Source organism: Xiphophorus hellerii, chromosome 21 (assembly GCF_003331165.1).
Source record: "Xiphophorus hellerii strain 12219 chromosome 21, Xiphophorus_hellerii-4.1, whole genome shotgun sequence".
Lineage (NCBI taxonomy): Eukaryota > Metazoa > Chordata > Actinopteri > Cyprinodontiformes > Poeciliidae > Xiphophorus > Xiphophorus hellerii.
Window position 1 is genome coordinate 6,477,295 of NC_045692.1, and position 24,388 is coordinate 6,501,682.

Here is a 24,388-nt window from a genome sequence, read left to right on the forward strand (position 1 = left end):
CCAGTTTTTATACAGGCTGGGCGGCTCTGCAGGCAGGTGATAAGGGGGTGAGGGTGGAGGTGTGTGTTTTAGGGGGAAATCAGTGGAGTTCATAGATGACCGACACACACACACACACCCCCATCACATCTGCCTAAGGGCTTGGACTCTGCATTCCCACTGATTAACTAACGCACAATGTACCGAAACATATGGAGAACGTTAAGGAAGCCCTTAAAATGCAATCAGGGGATGGATCTGGATTCTTCTGTCTTTATTTCCCCTTTGGGGCAATACTAAACAATAAATTATACACTTGGGCACCTTTTTTTTTTTTTTTTTGCCTCGCAACACACAGGCAAACGTGCCGTCTCTAACCCCTCCTGCCGACGTTCCGCTGCCTTCTAGGTCAAGAGACAGTGGAGGAAATTTCCCTGCTGACATTTTGTGTTTCTGGCACAATATTGACTTCGGAGGAAAGGCAGCAGGAGGATTGTTGATGACATTCCACATTACCTTGGAGAAAGGTGTTGAACTGTTTACGTGCCCCTCAAACAGAGAGGGAGGAGGGGGGATGTGCTGGAAATGCCTGGAAGATTTTTAGGATTATTAGAAAGCTCTTTATGGCGCTCTGGGTCTTCAGTAATATTTAACGATATAGACAGGTTTCTGTCGCACAGCTGTGTGTAGCTGGGGGGGGAGGCAGTGCTCATAACTGTGTTGTGTGGAGAACGGCTCCTAAATAGAGATGACAAGGCATTGAGCTCCATCAGACGAACAGCTTTTCCAAAGATAAGGATTGTAGAAGCAACAAAAGGGGTTTCCCTGGATCTAGGGCCAGCAAAGAATCCAAGTGATGCTTATTTGTCACAATTTAATTTGTTTATATTGAGTATTTATTCTAATATTACAGTTTTATTAATTGGTACATTTCCTAGTCCACATTTTGCATCTAAACAAACCAGATTTTATTCCAACTGTTCCACGCTTGATAGAAAAAGCTGCCCTAAAATGTTTTGTTTTTATAAAAATTGAGCTTTTTTTCAGGTTGCTGTGGAGGAATTTCCCCCAGAATTGTTTCAATGACTATGTTTTTAAGCGTAGACGTACAGGTTTCCCCTCCAGTGCGTTATAAACCTGGTGGGCCACCAGGCTTCACTGGCCCCCACCAGACTGAGCATTTGTTTATTGGGGCCTGCCATGCAAAGCAATGGCAGGAACCTATTACTATTGTCGGAGAAAAGCGTCTCTTTAATCTTTATTTTTCTTCCGTAACCGTTAATGCGGCTCATACCGCTGCGTGCACACCTACAAATGAGGTATCAAAACGTGCAGAAAATTCACGCCATTGGAGCTATTACTTTTGGTGGGATTTGGGCTTAACGTGGCGACATAATTCGCAAAAAACTACGAAAAAAACCCCATTATAAGTCAATGGGAAAAATCCTAGAAATACCCTATTTTTGAGGATTTTCTGTGTCGTCACGAATTCACGTAGAAATGCCATTCAAATTTCATTTTGTAGATACGTCTGTGATCTCTTCGAAAGTGAAGACGGCTCGTCGATACCAGTTACGGTTTGTCCACAATTTGCCTCTAAGCGACCCAAAGTTTCTCATTTTTCCTAAAATTAGAGTGCGTCTCTCGCTGATTAGAGTGAGAAATCAAGAGACCTTTTTCACCCCAAAATAATTTTGAAATCGCCATCACGCCCACAAATATCGCACGATTGGTATCAAAATCGGTCCTCACATTGATACGCATGTCTGCTCCGGTAAAATGTTTTCGAAATTTATCTAGATCGTACGGTTTTCTGTCACGGTGCTTCAGAGCAAAGTCATGCGACAGGATTTTCTAGGCTGTCTGAGGCTCTGTCACTAACAGTTCACACCTTGGTGAGAAACTTATTTAACATAGCAACGGAACTCAAGAGGCTATTGGCTGCTGATTAGGACTACAAATACGCATCACTGTAGTTCTATCTATAGTGGAACCCTCAGTTGAAACAGATCAGGACTGAACTGGCCTTTAGAACTACTTGCTGCTATGGGCTGTATATAACTGATTTAACTCAGTAACTGTTACACATGGGATTAGTTTGGAACTTTAAAATGAAGCATAACAATAATTTCAAAATAAAAGCCTTTAATATTTTTACATCAACTACTTGCGTTTTCAGCATTATATAACTGATTTAACCCAATGACTATTACACATGGGATTAGGTTGACCCTTTGAAATGAAGTTTAACAAAAATTCCAAAATAAAAGCCGTTAATATTTTTACATCAACTACTTGTGTTTTGAGCATTATATAACTGATTTTATCCAATGACTGTTATTCATGGGATTAGGTTGGCCCTTTGAAATGAAGTTTAACAAAAATTTCAAAATAAAAGCCTTGAATATTTTTACATGACATAATTGCTCTTTTTGGCTTTATTTGACTTTTTCATCCAAAGCACTGTTACACATGGTATTAGTTTGGCCCTTTGAAATGAAGCATACTGAAAATTTCAAAATAAAAGCCTTGAATATTTTTACATGACGTAATTGCTCTTTTTGGCTTTATTTGACTTTCTCATCCAATGACTGTTACACATGGTATTAGTTTGGCCCTTTGAAATGAGGCATACTGAAAATTTCAAATTAAAAGCCTTGACGATTTTACATCAGGTATTTGCTCTTTTGGGCATTATGTGAATTTATTATCCAAAGCACTGATAAACATAGGATTAGTTTGGCGCTTTGAAATGAAGCTTAACAAACATTTCAAAATAAAAGCCTTGAATATTTTTACATCAACTACTTGTGTTTTCAGCATTATATAACTATTTTAACCCAATGACTATTACGCATGGGATTAGTTTGGCCCTTTGAAATGAAGTTTAACAAAACTTCCAAAATAAAAGCTTTGACAAAATTTTAAATCATACTGAATGGTGCACGTCCACCTTACTTAACGTTCTTGTGATTCTCCACATGCTATTGATTACGTTGCAGCGTTCTTTAGCATTGATGCTAATTTGTAGCATGACAACGCCGGGCCCAAACCGACGGGCACGCCTTGGCAGGCCCCGGCTAAATTTCTTCCGAAATTTTCTAGTTTTAAATAGAGCTTTTTATATACCAGTAACAACGATAAGAAAGACAGATTAAGCTCAGTTTATAGTTGGCGCATTGAACTAATAATAGTTTGATCTCACACGCTATTATTTTGAAATGATGCCTGCTCATGCACCTAAAAATGTTTGTAGCATTTAGCATTTTTAGCACGAAATCATGGTGGACTGCGTAGCGCTCCCGGCTTGGCAGGTTTTCTGGGTTTTATCATTCATAAAATGAAAACTTATTTTGAAATCTTTGGCAAAATGTGGAATAAAATGCACAGAGAGTGAGAACTCTGTGGTGACACTGTTGGTCATCGTACATGCGTTATGCAAATTGTAAATGTTTTCTCTGAATACGGTCGTGAAGAAACCCCCTTCTGTTTTTTGGATCCGTCTGTCTATATAGAGTTTCTCACTTTCTCATTGAATTCAATGAGAAAGTGTGTCCAAACTTTTGGTCTGTACTGTATATATATACATATATATATATACACTGCTCAAAAAAATAAAGGGAACACTCAAATAACACATCCTAGATCTGAATGAAAGAAATATTCTCATTGAATACTTTGTTCTGTACAAAGTTGAATGTGCTGACAACAAAATCACACAAAAATCATCAATGGAAATCAAATTTATTAACCAATGGAGGCCTGGATTTGGAGCCACACACAAAATTAAAGTGAAATAACACTACACGCTGATCCAACTCTAATGTAATGTCCTTAAAACAAGTCAAAATGAGGCTCAGTATTGTGTGTGGCCTCCACGTGCCTGTATGACCTCCCTACAACGCCTGGGCATGCTCCTGATGAGGTGGCGGATGGTCTCCTGAGGGATCTCCTCCCAGACCTGGACTAAAGCATCCGCCAACTCCTGGACAGTCTGTGGTGCAACGTGACGTTGGTGGATGGAGCGAGACATGATGTCCCAGATGTGCTCAATCGGATTCAGGTCTGGGGAACGGGCTGGCCAGTCCATAGCTTCAATGCCTTCATCTTGCAGGAACTGCTGACACACTCCAGCCACATGAGGTCTAGCATTGTCCTGCATTAGGAGGAACCCAGGGCCAACCGCACCAGCATAGGGTCTCACAAGGGGTCTGAGGATCTCATCTTGGTACCTAATGGCAGTCAGGCTACCTCTGGCGAGCACATGGAGGGCTGTGCGGCCCTCCAAAGAAATGCCACCCCACACCATTACTGACCCACTGCCAAACCGGTCATGCTGAAGGATGTTGCAGGCAGCAGACCGCTCTCCACGGCGTCTCCAGCCTCTGTCACGTCTGTCACATGTGCTCAGTGTGAACCTGCTTTCATCTGTGAAGAGCACAAGGCGCCAGTGGCGAATTTGCCAATCCTGGTGTTCTCTGGCAAATGCCAGGCGTCCTGCACGGTGTTGGGCTGTGAGCACAACCCCCATCTGTGGACGTCGGGCCCTCATACCATCCTCATGGAGTCGGTTTCTAACCGTTTGTGCAGACACATGCACATTTGTGGCCTGCTGGAGGTCATTTTGCAGGGCTCTGGCAGTGCCCCTCCTGTTTCTTCTTGCACAAAGGCGGAGGTAGCGGTCCTGCTGCTGGGTTGTTGCTCTCCTACGGCCTCCTCCACGTCTCCTGGTGTACTGGCCTGTCTCCTGGTAGCGCCTCCAGCCTCTGGACACTACGCTGACAGACACAGCAAACCTTCTTGCCACAGCTCGCATTGATGTGCCATCCTGGATGAGCTGCACTACCTGAGCCACTTGTGTGGGTTGTGGAGTCCGTCTCATGCTACCACGAGTGTGAAAGCACCACCAACATTCAAAACTGACCAAAACATCAGCCAGACAGCATAGGTACTGAGAAGTGGTCTGTGGTCCCAACTGCAGAACCACTCCTTTATTGAGTGTGTCTTGCTAATTGCCAATAATTTCCACCTGTTGTCTATTCCATTTGCACAACAGCAGGTGAAATTGATTGTCAATCAGTGTTGCTTCCTAAGTGGACAGTTTCATTTCACAGAAGTTTGATTTACTTGGAGTTATATTGTGTTGTTTAAGTGTTCCCTTTATTTTTTTGAGCAGTGTATATATATATATATAAATATATATATATATATATATATAAATATATATATATATATATATATATATATATATATATATATATATATATATATATATAGCGTACATGGAACGACATAACCAAGTTACAGGCATAGTGTACAGAAACATCTGTGCAGAATATGGACTGGAAACCCCGAGATCAAAGTGGGAAACACCCCCAAAGGTGGCGGAGAACGCCAGAGCTAAGATCCTGTGGGACTTCCAGATCCAGACAGACAAAATGGTAATGGCGAACCAACCAGACATTGTCGTAGTGGATAAACAACAGAGGAAAGCCGTTGTGATAGATGTAGCAATACCAAGCGACTACAACATCAGGAAAAAGGAGCACGAGAAACTAGAGAAATACCAGGGCCTCAGGGAGGAACTGGAGAGGGCCTGGAAGGTGAAGACCACAGTGGTGCCTGTGGTCATCGGGGCCCTCGGGGCAGTCACCCCCAAACTGGACCAATGGCTACAACAGATCCCAGGAACAACATCAGACATCTCAGTCCAGAAATGTGCAATCCTTGGCACAGCCAAGATACTGCGCAGAACCCTCAAGCTCCCAGGCCTCTGGTAGAGGACCCGAGCTCAGAGGATAAGAACCACCCGCGGTGGGTGAGAAGGGAATTTTTTATAAATATATATATGAGATGTTTTCTGAAACATCCCCAAACGTGGCCACACCTTGATGCTCATCAGGGGGGAAGCCACCGGCCTGCTGGGTGACAGGTCACGCTGATGCTTTGACTGACGGAGGACTGAGATCCTTGGCCCCGTTTTTCTGCCACATTAGCTCCACGCCGAGGGTTGGCGCTCAGCTACCATTTTAGAGGAGAGAGCTGATGTGTGTGTACAAGGTGAGCTGCATTGAAGGAGGGTACAGAGAAACACAGCTGTGTAAACCACCAGCTTTTTTCACGTTGATATAGACTGTTGTTTTCTCATGATCATTTTCCCACGATGATGAGGAAAAACAGTCTCTGACTCAGTGGGGGGGCTTCTTGCTTTATTTGACGCGCTTTATTATTTTTTTTATCTTTATTTAACCTGTATTTATCCAGGTAAGTTGGTTGAGAAGAAAAATCTCATTTTCAACAATTAACATGTTCAGAACACATCAAGTCAAGTTTATTTGTAGCTCACATTTTTGCAGCAAGGCGGCTCAAAGTGCTTTTTACATCATAAAAACCTTATACAATCTAGAATTATAAAATAAGCAATAAACATTACATTTTGTAAAATGCCATCATCAAAATCGTCAATTCACATAAAATATGTTGGTCAATGTTTCACTTACCCGCAACTCTAACCACCTGGGTGCTTAGCCTTGATTTAAAGGACCTCAGTGTTTCAGCTGTTTTGCAGTTTTCTGGAAGTTTGTTCCAGATTTGTGGTGTATAGAAGCTGAATGATGCTCCTCCATGTTTGGTTCTGGAACCAGAAGAACTGATTGGTCTGGAAGGTTGATACAACAATAGATCTTTAATGATTTTTGGTGCTTTTCCATAGAGTGATTTATAAACAACAGTATTTTATGAGTCTATTCTCTGAGCTACAGGGAGCCAGTGGAGGGACTTGGGTCGAAGTGTTCTTCAGGTGATAGAAGACCGACTTTGTGATTGTCTTTATGTGTCTCTGAAGGTTCAGTTGTGTTTTTAGCTGCAACAGGTGAAGCTGCATATTTCGTTCCTCTTTGGATCCGAAGATGATGACTTCAGTTTTCGTCTTAGGACATCATACAACAGACATAATGACTCAACGCACTATAATACACATTTAAACTTTTTTAAAAGCAGGTACATCCATCATGTGTTTTGGTTTTTACCGAGTTGATAAATGTCAATTTTGGAAGTTAGTGTACTGAGATGTAATGTATTTTTCCAAGTTGTTTCAATCACTGGGTGATGCAAAATGAAATAAGGATTTATCTAATGATATACAAACTATTGAGAACACCATGGTGATGAATTTGAGTGTTGGTGGAAATATTGATGAATGAGCGAATGTATTGCCAATGACAGTCTTATAGACAAATGTGTACAAATGTATTAATCTGCACAAATGGAGAGATGGGCATTTTATAAGAGATAGATGACATCTGACTTATAGAGTTGAGTTTTAGATGCAGATTTGTGGATGATATCACCATCGACAAGGATAGGCAGGACTGTCATTTTGACCAAACCGTGCTTTGGTCAAAATGACATCAGAGGAGGAGACGTGGTAAAGGAGGGGGAAGAACAAGTGGCGTCAAAAAAAGAAAGAAGAGAAGTAACCCACAAAGGCTTAAAAATGATTGGAAAGAAACCAGAGAAACTGTGAAGTGACAGAGAGAGAGAGAGGTGAAGAGGAGGAGAGAATGAAAAGAAGGTGGAAGGAAGAAAAAGCCGGGCTGCTTGCCAGGCTCTATTCCACCTTTGCTCTCTGGGTCTTTCTGAGCTGCCACCTCCCCTGCTCTTCGTAACGTCCTGAATGAAAGGGCCTTTAAGGAGGGATGGAGGACTTGACTCTGGGTTCACGCTGTGACCGACACCAGCTGAAGCTGCCAAGCCAAGCAGCTTTCTGTTCAAATTAATTGGATGTCACTTTCAGGTGCAGGAAGCAGGGAGGAGTTTTTTTTCTCTCTGCCGTTTTTCTTTTTATCTCGTCTTTGTCCTTTTATGTGTTTCTTGTTGATTACCTTTTTTTTGTCTTTTGCAATTCAATTAATCAGGGCCAAAGTTTTGAAATCTCAAACAAAACGGCTTGTTTTGTTTTTTTTCTTCTCGCCTACCAGATAAAGAAAATGAAAGGAACACACACTTCCTGTCAGAACGCTACATACACAGTTTACAGATGTGGATGTCATATTATTTTAACTTTTTTTATTTTATTTTGTGAATTATTACTTTTCCTGGATAAACTGATTTGTGCTAAGTAGAGGAATGAAAATGTCATGGCGTAGCCATAAAAAAATCAACATTGCTTCCCACCTAAACAACATGAAGCAGATTAAGAAGTGAAATAAAATCCACCTAAAGACGTCTACCGCAGGGGCGTCCCTAAACGTGGGCAGGCGGGGCCATGGACCCCCAGAAAAATCATCTTCAGTTCATTAAAAATAAAAAATAAAAATGAATAGCATGTATAACATATGTTTGGATTTTTTTGTTGATTTTTTTTTTTTACATTTTTGCAAGCCTGACCTGGCCACCAATATAAAAATATAAAGGTGGTGCTACTGGTCTTCTGATATGACAGTGGCTGACATACGGGATCTGACCTGCAGGGTTTTCTACATATTTTTCTCTGCTAAATAAGTAAAACATACTTGAACTCAGGCTCGTCGCGGAAACTGTCCCCCATCCAGAACTATAGACTCGATTCAGAACTGTAGACTCTTGTCAAATCTTCCATAATAAAAAATCTTTCTGTGACGATTTTCTATTTTTTTTTTCTGTTTCTGGTTCAGATTTCTATTTTAAGCAAGTTACCATGCCTACCGTCGTCATACTTAAATTGACCATTTTCCTAATAAGTTTACGCGTCAGTTTGAAGCGAGGGTGGACTGACATCAGAGAGTTGGAGAAAAGATATAAAACTATTTTCCTTCTCACTTTCTTGCCATGGGTGTTTTTGTTTAAGACAATAAAAAGTGCTAATCTCACACGTAAGAAAGCGCTCGGGTGTTAGCTGAAGATCTTCGTTCTGAAGTAATTAACGGAGCAAACTTTTCGCCACTCTCTCTCTCTCTCTCTGTGTTGCACATAAAGCTTCGGGGCTGACATCAGTGTCAGAGCGGCAGTATGTGCTTATGCATACATACGCATGGCCCCGCGCGCCACCCACCACCACACCGCAAGCTGCGAGCACCTCAGCCTCCAGTTCTGGCTGTGAGAGTATTTCACAGCTCTGATGAGGGTTATAATGTGCAATATGTTCACTAATTCATTCGCATCCCCTCGTCTTCTTTCAGCCCTAATCTCTCTCCTCCCTCCCTCGGCCTGCGCGTCTGTCGCCGTGGCATCTGCCGACGTCCTCTTAGCCGCAGCGAGCCTCAATATGTCCAAAAGGGGCCCCTCCGCGGCGCCGCTCTGATGCCACCTCCCGGTGACGCGTTTTGGTGTGTTACAGTTGGCACGGCAGCGGCTCGTAGGCTGAGCCCTTAATTACGACCGGGACGAGGAGCGTGGGAGCTGTGGAGAGGGGGGTGTGAGTGCGAGTCGCGCGCTTTGGCAACATCGGCCAAACGGACTCGGCGGACGCGGCGCTGGGAGGACTTTTGAGGGAGAAGTGGAATTTGGAGGCTTTTCTAGAGTTGGTGGACGGGAACGAGCAGAAGAAATTTTAAAAAAAATATATCATTTTTGTTAGCTGGAAAGTAGGCCTAGAGAGTGCCACCAAGTGGCAGATGGTGGAGGAAATGAGGAGCTGATGTGTTTCGTTCACTCGAGTGAAGCCAGAGAGAAGGCAATGCACTCTGGGACGAGACCCAGCACCCTGTTTCATATTAGGAAATACTGGCTAAAAACAATTATGTTTCTAGCTGTTACACCATCCACTGCAGTGGACACAATCAGTCATTAGTAGACTGGAAAACCTCTTTAAATTAAGTGATTATTTTCTGCACATTATGCCCTAATGTATAAAAGTCTTTCAACCCTGTATATAATTAGATCAATAACAAGAAGAGCCTCGTTTTTTGTCTTTAGAGCTTCCTGAAATTCCCACATTAAATCTGTGTAGAAATTTTGTCTTGACATTTAGCTAGGCTCCTGTCAGCTAGTTATGATTACCACATTTATGTCTCTTTGCTAAATCTAGAATATTTGGGAGATTTTTCTCAGAATATTTAAAAGTCTTTGAAGTCTAAAGTTCACACAGGTTTACTTGGTATTTGGTATAATTGCGTATTAACCATATGTCTTACCATATGGTAGAAAAATCAATGTGGGTATCGTTTCACAAGCTTTTTCACCACAGTTTGCAGGAATTATGACCCATTACTCCTGCCTGAACCGCTGTAACTGAGTCGAGTTTGCAGGTTGCTAGTGTCATTCTTTTAGCTCTTTTCTAGAAACTTTGTAGCTAATTTTGCTTTGATTAGGAATACTTTAACATGATATCCATTTGAGCCGAAGCTTTAGCTCACAGGCTCAGGTCTCTACATGTTGACTTTTTCACATAAAGTGCTTTCCTGATGCCTTTTGTTTTGTTAAGGGCACCAGCTTAACCACACATCATGATGCTGCTAACCCCGTACTTCACAGTTGTGATGGTGCCATAAGGCTTGCAGTCTATGCCTCCAAAATAAAGTGTTCTTTGCTCAAGTAATGCAGAAGATACTGTAAGCATATTTGGGTTAAGGGTGAAAAAAAGATTCCTTTAGCAACAAAGGAGCTTCACTGATCACTGTTAGACATCATTGTGACCCCAATAATATAAAGATATTTTATCTAAAGTGCTTTTTTTCTGTTATGTCTCACCGACATGAGAGAGTAGTTCTGTGCTGATTTTTAAATACTGTTGAGGTAAGCGTTATCTGCTCTTCGAGACGTCATCAGAGTCCTGTTAAACCAAATGTTCTCCCCTTGTTGCTCGCGTTCTCGCCCGACACGTTCAAGAAGTCAAACATCACATGGCAAAATGTCACATGGGCGCCTCAGTCTGCACAGATCAATGTTAAAAATAAAATTAAGGCGGCGATTCTGTTTTTCCAGGACTTTGCCGATTCAATATTCCACTTGGTGAGGGAGAAGTACCGGTCGCTGGTGGGCGGCTGCAGTCCGGCGCACGCTCGACACAAATCCCTGGCAGGCATCGTAATGACCCGAGGTATGGCAAATTTCATTGACTTTTATATATGACTTTGAATTATTGAAGTAGCGCAATATAGACAGAGTGACAGTGTGTGTGGAGGGGAGCGCGACGGGGAGGGAGCAAAGAGGCACGGAGAGAACGAGGGTGGGGATGGGGGGAAGGAAATCTAGATAGAGAGAGAAATTATGAAGTGAGCGTGGGAAGACAGACAGAGTTTCCATTTCGTGCTGTTCCTTGAGCTCATGCTGGAGAATGCACCTCCTTGCTGAATTATTGACTGTTCGGAGTCTCCGAGGAGAATGAGACATAGTAAGGAGTGTCAGTCATCCCCGCTGCATGCTGGACTCGTAGCGTCGAGGCAGCCTTGACAGCAGTCCCAGATGCCACCGTGGGAATCCTAACTAGATCAGCCTAATCTAAAAACCTGACGGAGTGACAGCGAGGAGGAGGAGGAGGAGGAGGAAGTTCTGCACTGCTGCCCTGCTGCAGCATGAAACAATCACATGGCCATTTATCCCGCTAGGGATTTAGCTGCCGAGTTGTTACACCTGGAATTTTCATGCACGTACATTTCCTAGCATGTTCCTGTGTGAATTTTCGACTGTCTCAGACATCCAACATTCATACATGTGAAAAGTGTTTCTACAGCTCTCATATGTGCACTGCAGAATTTTGGTTTGTTCTTGTGCTTGGTTTTCCTATGCTGCCAAACCTTTCTGATCGTTGGATCCCAGTGAAAACTTTCAAGCTTATTCGATGAGCAACATTCCTTGAAAGCGCTCCCTTGCATTTGTTCCTCAACATAATAACCTTAAAAAAGATTGTATAACTGGAAAAAATATATATTTAAAGAGGACATATGTTTATGTTTTAAAATGTTTGAATCAAATCGCTCACCTAATCCAGAGAATAGGATGACATGTAAAAGAAAATCCATAGGTATCCCAGTACTGACACCAATATTGTACGAGGAACTGCTTTAATAGTTGGCCAAGCTGAGTGGCAGAAATACTCAAGAGTTACCAAAATTATCTGACTGAAAACATTGGTTTTCTAATATTTCCAGGTGCAATGTACACAAAAATAAGAATTGAACTTCTCAGTTTCTTCATCACTTCATTTGTCCGAGGAACTTGGCTGTTCTGGGTTACAACTTGTAAAAATCAAATAGAATAGTCACGGTTTCTTTTGAAACCACTGGGAAAGTGGTGGATCTCTGCCCACTGAATTGGGGAACCCAGTCAACCGTCTTTTTGTGTGATGGAAAATGTCCCCCAAGCTACACTGTGAACCCGATCCTGCCAGCAACGCCAAATGAGACCAAATAAACCTGGAGCTGTTGACAGCCTCTTAAATATGGAGAAGTAGGCAACATGTTAGCCAAGGAGCGACACTGTGTCTTCAATGCATTTCACATAAAAGTGCTTGAAAGAAAAAAAACAGAGTAAAATATAAAAATAAAGCCATGTCAAGTCTGGATTATTTTAGTGGGAACCTTATAAACAAAGCAATATGCAGGATAGTATCTTCACTACTTGTAAAATAAATTTTAAAAAAATGTTGATAAAATGATGCATCTGTTTACCTGGATGTGTCCCTCCAACCCTAGTGTATGCTGTCCAGACAGACTTTTAGCACACAAATGCAGACAATTTTGCTTCCAACAATTGCGAACCCGCGCGCGCCCACCCACACGCACACCCATCCACACACACACACACAGAGGAGTATTATCTCTGAGCCACTGCAGGCAGCAGGGCTATGGGGGGGTCAGTGAGAAGGGATCGGTATCTCAGCTGTCTTTGGAGTGCTGGAGCTCATCAGTTTGGACTTCAGTGAGATCGGCGCTCATCCCGAGCTAATCCAATCCCTCTCCTCTCCTCTGCCTCCCAGTAATTGCTTCTGTTTGTTTATTAATAGCAAATGTTATCTTCAAATATCCAGACCACGGGCTGCCAAGCATTCGCAGCGAGGTGGCCAACAGCAGACACCAAAACTTGACAGGAACTCTGGGGAGTCCTGTTCAGCCTCCCCCCTCTCTCTCTCTCTCTCTCTCTCTCTCTATTTCTCTCTCTCTGTCCCCATGCGTCTCATACTCCTGCTTTTGCCACAACAACATGAATCAGGGATCTTTTTTTGAACTGTGGACACACAGCAAGCACCCCCACACCCTTTGCCTTGGTCCCGCCAAGACAGCTGAGCTCCGTCCTGAACGAGATTAGCCCCACCGCCAGGCTGAGGCTGCAAGACGAATGCCAAAGTAAACTGGAAGCGCATGGCGTCAAATAGTGTGGAAAATCTCTTCTTTCTTTTTTTTACTTATCCGAGATAACACAGGGCATCTGGAGATGGTAAACAGTGTTCAGATGTGTTCAAAGAGCTACAAAAATCCGGATCATACATATGGAAGAGTGGTAAAAGACACGCAGGCATCCATTCCCCGACTTAAATGTCTTTACAGAGATGAGAGAACCTTCCTAAGTTTTTTTTTTTGTTGTTGTTGTTTTGTTTTCTCCCATCGAGCGCGTTGATGCGAGAGACGACGGCGAAGGAGGAACACCACGGGGACTCAAAGGAAAAGATGAGAGTAAAGGTTTTCAAACAAGTTGATTACAAATGACAGTTAAGCCTCGGTTCTTACTCGGCATATCCGTTTTCAAATGGGGATTTTTCTCCGCTCTTTATCTGGTTTTCCAGCCGTCGCAAACTGTAACGTTCAAGTAATCACATAAGGCAACGAAACAGCTTGTCAGAGGACGGGGGGAATGAGGAAAGAAAGAATAAGCAGAATGTGTGGCAGCAGAGAGAATCTCACAAAGACGCCCTTATGTGTCGCCTGTTAAAGCTGATAGAGATTCAACAGGGTGCCTCTTCTGCTGACTCCAAGTCGCTTTTTAACCCCCTACGCGTCAGAGTTTTTCCAACGACTCGGATGACAGGGCGCCGGATGACATTCGGCGCAATCGCGGAACATCTCCAAGACACGAACGCAACGAGGAGGTCTCCACCCAAGCGACTTTTAAACGAGCCGGCACACGAGCGCTGACCTTGAGAGCTCATTCCGCCTCGGAAGAAAATGTTTTAACGTCCGCTTTATGGTTCCCAGAGATAATGGTTGGCTTATTAGGAAATATTTTCCCCTGTTTTTGAGCCATTGAAGAATAAAGGGATTCCGGTAATAGCTTCCCGGCGCCCGTCACTGGCGGCTGACAGCCGTATAATAGCGCATCATTTCAAAGCTCGCGGCCATTTCGTTTATTTGGATTCTGTTTTACTTTTAGTGTTTGTATGTATTTCTTTTTCGCTGAAATAAACCTTTTCTTCTTCAGCTTATTTAAGTTTTGGCCTCGGAACTCTCAAATGTTTGTTTCCTGCCAGTCTGTGGAGTTTTAGACTCCACAGTTTTATCGGTTCTTCTCCTGGGCATGTCGTTCGTCCTCTTGTGTAGCTTTTTATTCGGTACCAACGCCATAGAAGGAGCTTTGCAACCTTTCCAACAAGATGAGGAAAGATGTCAGTGGCATTATTTCTCATCTGCTCTTGAACTTCTTTAGATCGGGGCACAATGTTTATCTTCAGTGTGTTAAAAGTTTTTGACAACTTTTAACCTATTTGCTAGACAGGTTCTCTTTAACATAAAAATAGCCAAGGAATCAAATTTACTTCTTCAGCGTGTTTAACTGAGGTTTCACTCTCTAACTGGAACAGAAAATATCAAAGTTACGACCATTTATGGCTGGATCTCCTCATTTTGACCTAACAGAGACAATAGACACTCAGCTGCCCCATTGCCATCGGACATCACCATGACAACCAGATTGTAGTCAAGTTAAGTCAATGAAAAGTTGCAATCCAGACCAAAATGAATACTTTACAGTTAATCAAAATGCAACTGTCAGCTGATGGGGGTTTTGTCCTTGGTCTAAAGGAACTCAGAGTTTCAGCAGTTTTACAGTTTTCTAGAAGTTTGTTCCAGATTAGAGGAGCATAGAAGCTGAATGCAGCTTCTCCTTTTCTGGTTCTGATCCTGGGGATGCAGAGTAGACTTGTACCTGCAGCGGTTACAGCTGACTGCTGTGTTGGTTTGTCATCTGAGTGACGCTAACGGATGCTAATATGGCATGATTTGATGGGATCACTCCTGAAAACCGATCCGACAGAGGAAAACCAGCGTAGGCAAACGAGTCTGTTCAAATCGCAGTAATCTGTAAACTCCAGTTTATGGTCTGAAACGATGAGGAAGAATGAAAACACGAACGTAATATAATCCAGGGCATCACTGCAGAACGTTGATGCCCTGGATTGGATTGGCAAGAACCCAAATATTCTTGTGCAAGACGAAAAGCAAGACTACGATAACCTTAAAATTAAAGAGGAAGAAATATTGCAGCAGAACCGAGGATGCCCTCAAAACTAAACCGTCCCCATAAAAATAAAAATAAAAGACCCCGGTGATAAGCAAAAAAAAAAAAGACACAAAGAACATTCAGGACTGTCGGGTTGAATGGCAAATGCGAGAGATATTAAAAGCACACATGCGACGCATGGGCAGCCGTGCAGAGGAAGTGAGCTCGTCAGTCGGCCCTGGGAGGGCGTGGGGATTTATTCAAATGTTTTGTCAGTAAATACACACCTATCTGTTTACAGTGCTGTTCGTCGTAATTGGTGCTTCCTGCTCTCGGCTAAAACAACTAAAACGTGACGCGGCACGCTCAGGAATAATTTTTTTTATCTGTCCTGTTTAGACTCATTCCAGTGAATGTGTCATTTGCTGATACGCGCAAATAGAATTTTACGGCCGAATTGCAGCCAAGTGGTGGCAGAAAGAAAACACAGAGCTGCTGTAGTTGCTTCACTGATTTGATGCAGGTTGCATTTATGAAAGGTGTTTGTTTTCAATGGTTTTATGGGCGGATATCGGATTTTTGATCTGCGTAGGTCGTTTAAGTATCTTTATTTCTGTAAATGTTTTGTGCTAATAACATACAGCTCTGGAAAAAATTAAGACCACTGTACTGGACCCCATTGAAAAACCTCCTGGTTATTCCACCAAATATTGATTTCTGAACTCTTCCTGAGTTAAAACATCAATATTGTTGCTTCTAAATGAATGTGAACTTGTTTTATTTGCATTATTTGAGGTCTGAAAGCATCTTTTTTTCATTATTTTGACCATTTCTCATTTTCTGCAAATAGATCCCACATTTTTGCTTGGCATTTCAGAGACATGTTGTCTGCAGTTCATAGAATAAAAGAACAATGTTCATGTTACTCAAACATGAACCTATAAAGAGTAAAATAAGAGAAACTGATCATTTTAAGTGCTCTTTTTCCAGAGCTTCATACTTAGCGCATTAATGAAGTTTAGGTCAGAGTGACTAGTTGATTTGATTATATAAATCAACTAGTACAAGTTGAAAATTACCTTTGAACTGCAGTGCCTAAAATAATATCCATCCCCTTTGACGTTTTAGCCTTTTTATTGCTTTTACAAATCAGTCATGATCAACAGAATTTGGTTTTCATTAAAAAAAGAAAAACTGTTGATGTCACAGTGGACACTAATTTCTACAAAATATTGACCATAAAAGAAGTGATTGCATAAATATTCAGGTTATCTTCGTCAGGTCTGAAGATTTTATTGGATCTGGAACATACAATAGCAACAAGAAAAACGAAAGAAATGCATATTAAGGATGATTTTAGACAGAACAAATGTGCTGCTGGACTCCAAGATATAAAAAAAAAAATCCACCTTTGTTTAAACTTTAATGTTATGAATTTGCCTAAATGTTCTGGATGATTTGGTTTGTAAAACATTTGCAGCATTGATTTGTTCCACTAGACACAGTCTCAGCGGTCCCGCCCACCTCCACAAACAGGCCAGATGATGACTTCATTCCTTACATTTAATAACGACGGCGGCTCCGTTTGGTAGACGAAAAAGCCATTTCTTCTGGAACAACGTGAGAACTGCGGCGGGAATCCCGACATCTTTATTTGACTGCGGTGTTAACGGATTAGGAAGAAGTTGGCCCAAAACACTATGTGACAAATTAAAAGAGGCAGCTGGGGGGATGACAAACGCCACACAGTTTCCTTGTAGGACATCTGCATGTTTTTCAAACGTCTGACATAATTAAGTCGTTTCAGTGGAGCTCAGTGTTCTTATTCTGAGCTCTCCTGGTCGACGTTAGCTGCGTCCTGTTTGGACTCGGGAGTCTGAAATCTAGACCCGGAAACTCAACGTTGGGCGCGACGCGAGAAGCCCGAACAAATGGGGTTCACAGTCTGCTGCGGCTCTGTGTAATGTAGTGTGATGCAGCCTGGTGGCGGGAGGCCAATTTGCCAACATGCAGACAGAGCGAGTTAAGTGGACCGGCGTTGCAGTGTGAAAGCAACGTGACATTAAGCAGAGGCACAGAGGAAATGCGTACGCCCGAGCTGTTTGATTAATGTGTTGACTTCCACCCTGATGGAAAAAAACAAAAAAAGAGATACAAACCAGCTGGTTCAGCAAAAACCGGATCCGGCTCTCTGATTGTCCTTACTGCTGAGGGGGGAACTGTTGGGTCTTTACAGCCCAGGAGCTCTTTTGTTCCCACTGTACCTCCATGTTAGATCAATAAGAATGCATCATCAGCAAATATCCACAATAATTCATCGACCTCAATGTGAAACCTAGCGGTGGCATCATGCTGTGGGAGTCAGAAGCTGTTCTGAGTAGAGACGCACCGATCCGATATTAATGTCTGCATCGGGTATCAGCGGCAATGTGGCCGATCCATGAGGGCAGATCTATTCAGTCTACGTCTATGCTTTGTGCTCTGACTGACATCGTGCTTTATCGGAGCCCGATCCGACCCGACGAAACAGTTTTGATTATAGGAACAAGCCCAAAGTAAAAACGATATGTTTACTGCTTTCAGTTTCAATGAATCAGTCGAGTTATTTTGTGTAACATGTTTCAGCAACATGGCACTTCCAAGTGCTTCACATCTGAAAACAAACAAACAAAAAAAACCATCATAAACACATCGTATCGTCAACAGTTGTGAAAACCAAAAACAGGCTTTACATTTTGTGACGTGGCGTCGTTAAAATCATCAATACACATTGAATCTGTCGATCAATGTTCCATTTGTTTTGCTTCTGAAGCACCTGGGTTTTTAGTCTAGATTTAAAGGAACTCAATGTTTTGGCTGTTTTGCAGTTTTCTGGAAGTTTGTTCCAGATTTATGGAGCATAGAAGCCGAATTCTGCTTCTCCGTGTTTTTAGGTCATAATTTGAGTAAGCAGTGTAACGTTTCCTGTCTTTAGCTTTTCTTCAACAAATTCCAGCTTCATTTTGTGGCTTGTTGTAACCGCAGGGTTACAGTCAAATGCAGATCTTCTGGGATGTGATTGACAGGAGCGGAACGGGGCGGGGCTGCGTGCGGGTTTATTCTTACAATTCAACAAACTTTGTCACCTTATTTTCTTTCTCTCCTCAACAGCATGAGCTACCTATATTTAAACTGTTGTAAGTATGATCTACACAACTTTATGTGGCGCATCATAGTTTGGTTTTCTCTGTCCTGCCTGTGTTATAGGCTTATTAAACGCGCCACAGAAGTAAATCATTTTGGGTCTGGTTCGGGCCGTAAATCTAAACTCTAACCGACAGGGAAATGACGCATCGTTGCCCGATTGTTACGGAACCCATCCCCTCACTTTTCATGTCCAATTTGGTTATCAGGAACAGCAATCAGAACCCTGATGGAGCAAAGCGCCTGGCAGGAACTAAGACGCTTTAATTCTGTCTGATGTCAGAGAGTTAGTTTATCTCCTGAGTGTTTTTTTGTTTTTTTTTGTCTTCTCATTAAAGGTTTCTGTCAGTCCAGTTGCCATAGCGAGCGGTTCCAGGTCTAAGCCTGTGATGTACGCGCTTTCTGACAGAGCTGCTATCCTCGGGTGTGACATCTCTGAATCACCAGCGATCAACAGATGTATTTGTGTGTGAAGAGCGCTTCGGGCCTTCCACTTTACTCCACCTTGTTCCTTCTGAGCGTCCCCTCCCCCTTCTTCTTCTTCTTATTTTTCCTTCTTCTTCTTTGATGCAGCTGATTATTCTTCCTTTTAAAACGGCGCGCCGCCCGCGGGGCTCTGTCCCTTCCTCTCTCCGTCTCTGTCTTTCATTTATCTCTCCTCTCTCCTGCAAACTGGAGGCAACCTCGGTGCCAATTTCATGGCAGGCTAGCGAGCAGCGCGGCAGAAATTATCCACTGCAAAATTGATCTAAACAATCGCAAAGTGGAACGGCAAGGAAAAGCAGGAGAATGAAATTGGGAGAGTCTGTTACCTTTTTCAACTCGCTTTATCACCAAAAGCGGGTTGGCGGCTTTTTGCTTACAGGGAATGCTAATATCTGAACTCGTGATGTGATAGAGATGTGTGGCATAAGGGGCTTAATATGCTTCAATATTCTTGTTTCATTCTGTATGTCCCGTATTCTCTGCACACAAACACTCTTTATAAATAGGGACGCACCGATTCACTTTTTTCACTTTCGATACCGATATCTGAGTTTAGCTATGGGCCAACGCCGATCCAATGGAGAACAACAGTTAAAACACAGGCGCGAATGTACCGAATTACAAATTCCCTTGATGACTCTGCACTGGTACGGCTCACTCGAATACCAGCGGTCCAGAGGCGAGGTGGAGCAATTTGTTGACGGATCGCTCCACAAATACGAAAGTCATTGCCAAACAATAGCGTAAAAATAAAATCCATACTCTTTTATTTTATTCTGCCCAGGAGAGCTGCACCGAGTCACGTGGCACCTGAAATACTTTCCGACTTTGTAGATAAAAAAAAAAGTTAAATGTGCTCTATCGTCAGTGGTCTTTCCTTTCTTCATCTCATGTGCCCGTTTATTAACCGGCCCCCCCGCCACACGCTGCCCACACCTTTCCCTCTCTCATCCTCCCGCCCCCCTCCCCCCCTACTATTTCCCCTGCCCTTCTTGCTTCTCCTCATCAGTGGAGGTGTCAGGACTCTAACACCGCAGTGCCATCTGGGCCGAGGCTGATAAAAGCTCACATGCCGGTCCGGCGGCGCCTGCAGGACCGCCAGGAGCTGACGAAGCCTGACTTTCTGAAGAGATGGGGAGAGATTTGTGGCAGCCGGGGGAAGAAATGGCGAGGCGTTCTCATGCTGATCCGTCACCCACCTTTAACCCCCCTCTAAACAACCTCTGTCTGCCTGTCTGTCCGTCTTTCGGGTCTGACCTACAGAAGTCTTTTTTTCTAACAGAAGAGCCATCATGAGACGGGATTTTTGTTGGATCTCTCTATTCCACCACAGCATCTTCTTCTCTTTGGTGTTTTGACATAAAATTTGCAGATGTTGCTTATGATCCTTCATACATTAGGCATTAAAATAAAATCGGTTAAAATCACACATAAATAAGTTGGTTATTAAAAGTTATTTTAAAAAGTTATTTAAAAACATCCTCCTCCTATCACTTCCTTGAGTCTTCTTTGTCTTTTCCGCCAGTAGTAACATCTGATCATCTAAAGGAAAAAGAACAACAAAAAAAGCCAAAACCAGAAAAGACGTTCAAGGGTGGAAATATTCCTTTCACACCACAGTGTAAGGATCAAATGGGCTGTGATGAACAATATCTAAATAATACATTGTGTTGATAATCCATACCCAAGCCTTCCTTTAGTAACTGAAGGAGCTCACCTATAGAAAACATCAACACCTTCACATTCTTTACTCAAACGTTAAAGCTGAAGATAAACACTGGTTCTGTTGCTTCTTGTTACAAAAACCTACAAAAATACAATTTCATCCCTGGACGGAGCTAAAAGATGGCCAAGATTTGTTTGAAACAAATCAATGAATTTCCAGACTGTGCTTTACGTTTCTTTCTTTGGGTCCAATATAAATTGTTCTCTCCTCATTGGAACAAAGCCAATGAAAAAAAAAAATCCAGATTCTGAACACCAAACACACCAAAAAGGTTCATGAGTTGAAGAACTGATGATGTTCAAGGAGCTGAGGACCTGTCTGTGCTCCCTCAACAGATCTGGACCTGAGGCACGCCCAGGTGGTGGCGCTATCCACGGGAACCAAATGCATCAACGGGGAGTACCTGAGCGACCAAGGACAGGTCGTCAACGACTGTCACGCCGAAGTCACGGCGCGAAGGGCTCTGATACGTTTTCTCTACTCTCAACTGGAACTTTTCCTGAGGTAGGTCTCCAAAGCTCTAGTTTATCTCTGTGGTATTTACATCTTTGACCCCTTGTTATTTATTCCTATCATTATTGTGTTTCTGGATACTATTTCTGGTAAATATATATATACAGTATATATTTGAATAGATTTGGAGAAGGCATCTTGAAAGTTGCATAATGCAGAGACGTTTAACTGCCAATAAAAAAATTGCCCTTTCAAACCAGATATGAAGCTCGTTTTAGCGAGTTTTATATTTTGTTGCATCTTTTGCCAGTCGTAATTTGTTAGAGGAATGTGTGTTTATATATTTTGTTACAACAAGAAACTACTTTTGAATGTATTTCTTAGCTTTGGCGCGTAAACGCTTCAGTAGCATTGGGCTTTCTGCTTTTAGAAGAGAGACGCAAAGTCTTTTGTTTATTAGTTTGGATTCTGTCCGTCATTTTATAAACTAAACTGGCTACTGGAAGGCGTTCTCTTGGTCTGCAACCTGATGCAATTACTGTGTTCACATCTGAACCACATTAAGGGGGGAAAAGAGCCAGATGACATCTTAAACGGACGAAAGACTTAAATAGGGAAGAGATTCTAAGTTGACTTTCTTTAAGGGTGTTTTCACACTGTTCGATTTGGGACCGGAGTTGCAACATTTGTTGCATTTTCAGCTGGTGTGGTTCTCTTTCACGCTATACTGTGTCAAACAAACAAAAACACTACAAAAAAGTCTGTTGCCCCACATTCACACCTCCCCAAACGAAGCAGATTTTCTAGGCAAAGAAACTAGAGTTGGATTAAACAGGGATGTTGTGAATGCACCCTAAATGACCTGGTAAATATTAAGAGACTCTTTAAGCCAACACACACTTGTTAATTTCAAAAATCCTGTGCGACTTGAACATCTTTGTTCCCCCCAAAGACGCAGATTATTCCTTTTCTGCGTTAGAAATGAAATAATCTAAACGTTAGAGCAGTTTACCTCGGCCGCTTCACTTTGGGCTACATGAGATAGTCCATCAGATTTTGCGAATGTTTCAAACACGCCCTTTCTTAATATTTACACTTTATTATCAGAAGGAAATAGTACTAAAACCGTGTTCAGTTTGCTGCTGTTTCTACATGCCTGTTCAAAACCTTAAACAGCTGCAGAAAGTGAACGGAGAAACGAGTCACTGAAAATGTTTTGCCATTAGTTTTAGTTTCCGATGAGCCTCCTGTAGTTTGAACATGCATCACATTCTGTTTTACGTGACACTTAATAACATCACAGCTTGTTAGTTATGACCCCCTGCTGCAGCCAAAACATGCTAACTCCTCTGTAATAACCTCCATGGAAACAGCACCGCTTTGTTCACGAGAGACTTTTCAATAATCAACAGGCCATATGTCTGCTGTTCTCTATAGCTAACTAAGCACAGCTAACTCCGCTAAGGCTCTCTTTGTTTCCATACAGTATCTTTCAGAACTAGTCAGGCCCCCTATTTTTTATCACATCCTATCACGTTAAATCCACAAACTTCAATATATTTAATAGAAATTTGAAGTGATAGACCAACACAAAGTAGTTCATTAATAAGCATGGGTCTAGCAAGAATTTTCTCCATCTATCAGCTTCACATTTTTATGAAACCTGTTTTATTTTAAAACATTTGTGAAAGCCTTGTCATTTACCTTCTGTTTAGCTGTTATATGTTGGGGTTTCACCTGAAATATAAAAGTTATACACCGAAGTTTGAAGTCGTGACGTGGACAAATTGGGAAAATGTGTAAAAAGCATTAAAGTTTCTGCAGTTCACGTAGCATTGTCGAGCCTTGCCAGTTCCAAGATGATGGCTTTGATGAATTTTGACTTTTACCAGCGTCCACTTTATAAGAATATATTACTTCCCTGTTCTCCCCGGGGAACTCAGCTGGAATGCTGATGTATCAGATTAGTGGATGGAAGTCTAGATCGTTGAATGTCATATTTGCATACTCAACACTGACTTTTTGTCTTAGGACAATGGAAGATGGCAGCTACAGAGACTTGGCAGCAGAGTAAAACGGCTAATGTGGAAGATAATTCATAATGAAATGACCAAACAAAATGCCACGACTGCCACATTCACACCCAGTGAAAGGACATCGGTGGCGGAGGAGAGGTTATATAAAGAGGAACATTCGTGCTTTGCGTTATGAATGCCATGGCCTACTTTGTAAAACAGAGGAAAAGTTGATTTATTTGTTTTGTATAACCCAGACCTTAAGAAAACACTTTTTGAAACGTCTGACTTATGTGTCTTGGATTAGGATTTATGATTGTGTTAGACTGGTTATGCCTAATTTTAGGTCTAGAAAATGTCAGATCTATTTGTTATTAAGTACACAATATGTTTTCTTGGGTAGTGCAGCATAGAAACATTATCAAGTATGTTTAGTTTATCAGATAAACTAATTTTAAGGGTAAGGTGTGATCGGATTTTCTTAATTTCTTAGTTGTTTTGCACCACATTAATATAGACATTCAATAAATTAGATGGATTAAGAGATTATAATCTTCATTATTATTTCTGTTAATTATGAAGATATTCCGCTTGCAGTTAACAAAAACATGACATTTACAATTATTATATTACATCAGAGAAGTAAAAAAATTATTCTGAAATGCAACTTTAATGAAAAGTATGTTTAACACCTGCTTAAAGGTTTTCAATTTTCAAAAGGTATTTTCTAATCTGACAAATAAGCCTAATTGAAACGCTTATTCCAATTAATTGAATATCGAAATATTCTGCACCCTTTCCTAATGAGCTAATTATGAGGTTTCCTGAACTAACAGTGTGTTTGTAGCAATCTGTAAAAAATCTGCTGCATTAGGATTTTTATCAACAGCTAAAGGTTACTGTAGGAAACATTGAAGATGAAAACAATACTCTCAGATAAAGCTGGAGTTTACATAGCAGGAGTCGAACTAGCTAAATGACCTTCAACCTCTTATTTCTTTTAAATAAACCAAATGTCTATTTTTTGTATTGTATAATGTCTATACAATCTAAGATGTTTGCAGAGTGTTGCTAACGTTAGCCTGGCTCTAGCTATCCTTGTGCTGATGTCTACAAATCCTCTCATAGCAGTTTGACAAGTATTTATTACCACAGCTAAAAAGCTGCAAATTTACTTCATCACATTAGCTTTAATGTT

The 24,388-nt window shown here is 41.8% G+C and overlaps 1 protein-coding gene across 3 annotated transcripts in view; it reads left to right on the forward strand.

Annotated features, from left to right (window-relative positions):
* Positions 1–24,388, forward strand: part of adarb2 (adenosine deaminase RNA specific B2 (inactive)) — a 227,530-nt gene that overhangs the window by 162,059 nt on the left and 41,083 nt on the right. For all 3 annotated transcript variants that reach the window (XR_004337280.1, XR_004337281.1, XM_032550940.1), the window contains exons 4-5: positions 10,882–10,996; positions 21,058–21,226. Coding sequence is in view for 1 of the 3 variants with exons in the window: in XM_032550940.1 (XP_032406831.1) it covers positions 10,882–10,996; positions 21,058–21,226 (284 nt within the window). In the remaining 2 variants the exon portion in view is untranslated. The remainder of the gene's footprint in view (positions 1–10,881; positions 10,997–21,057; positions 21,227–24,388) is intronic.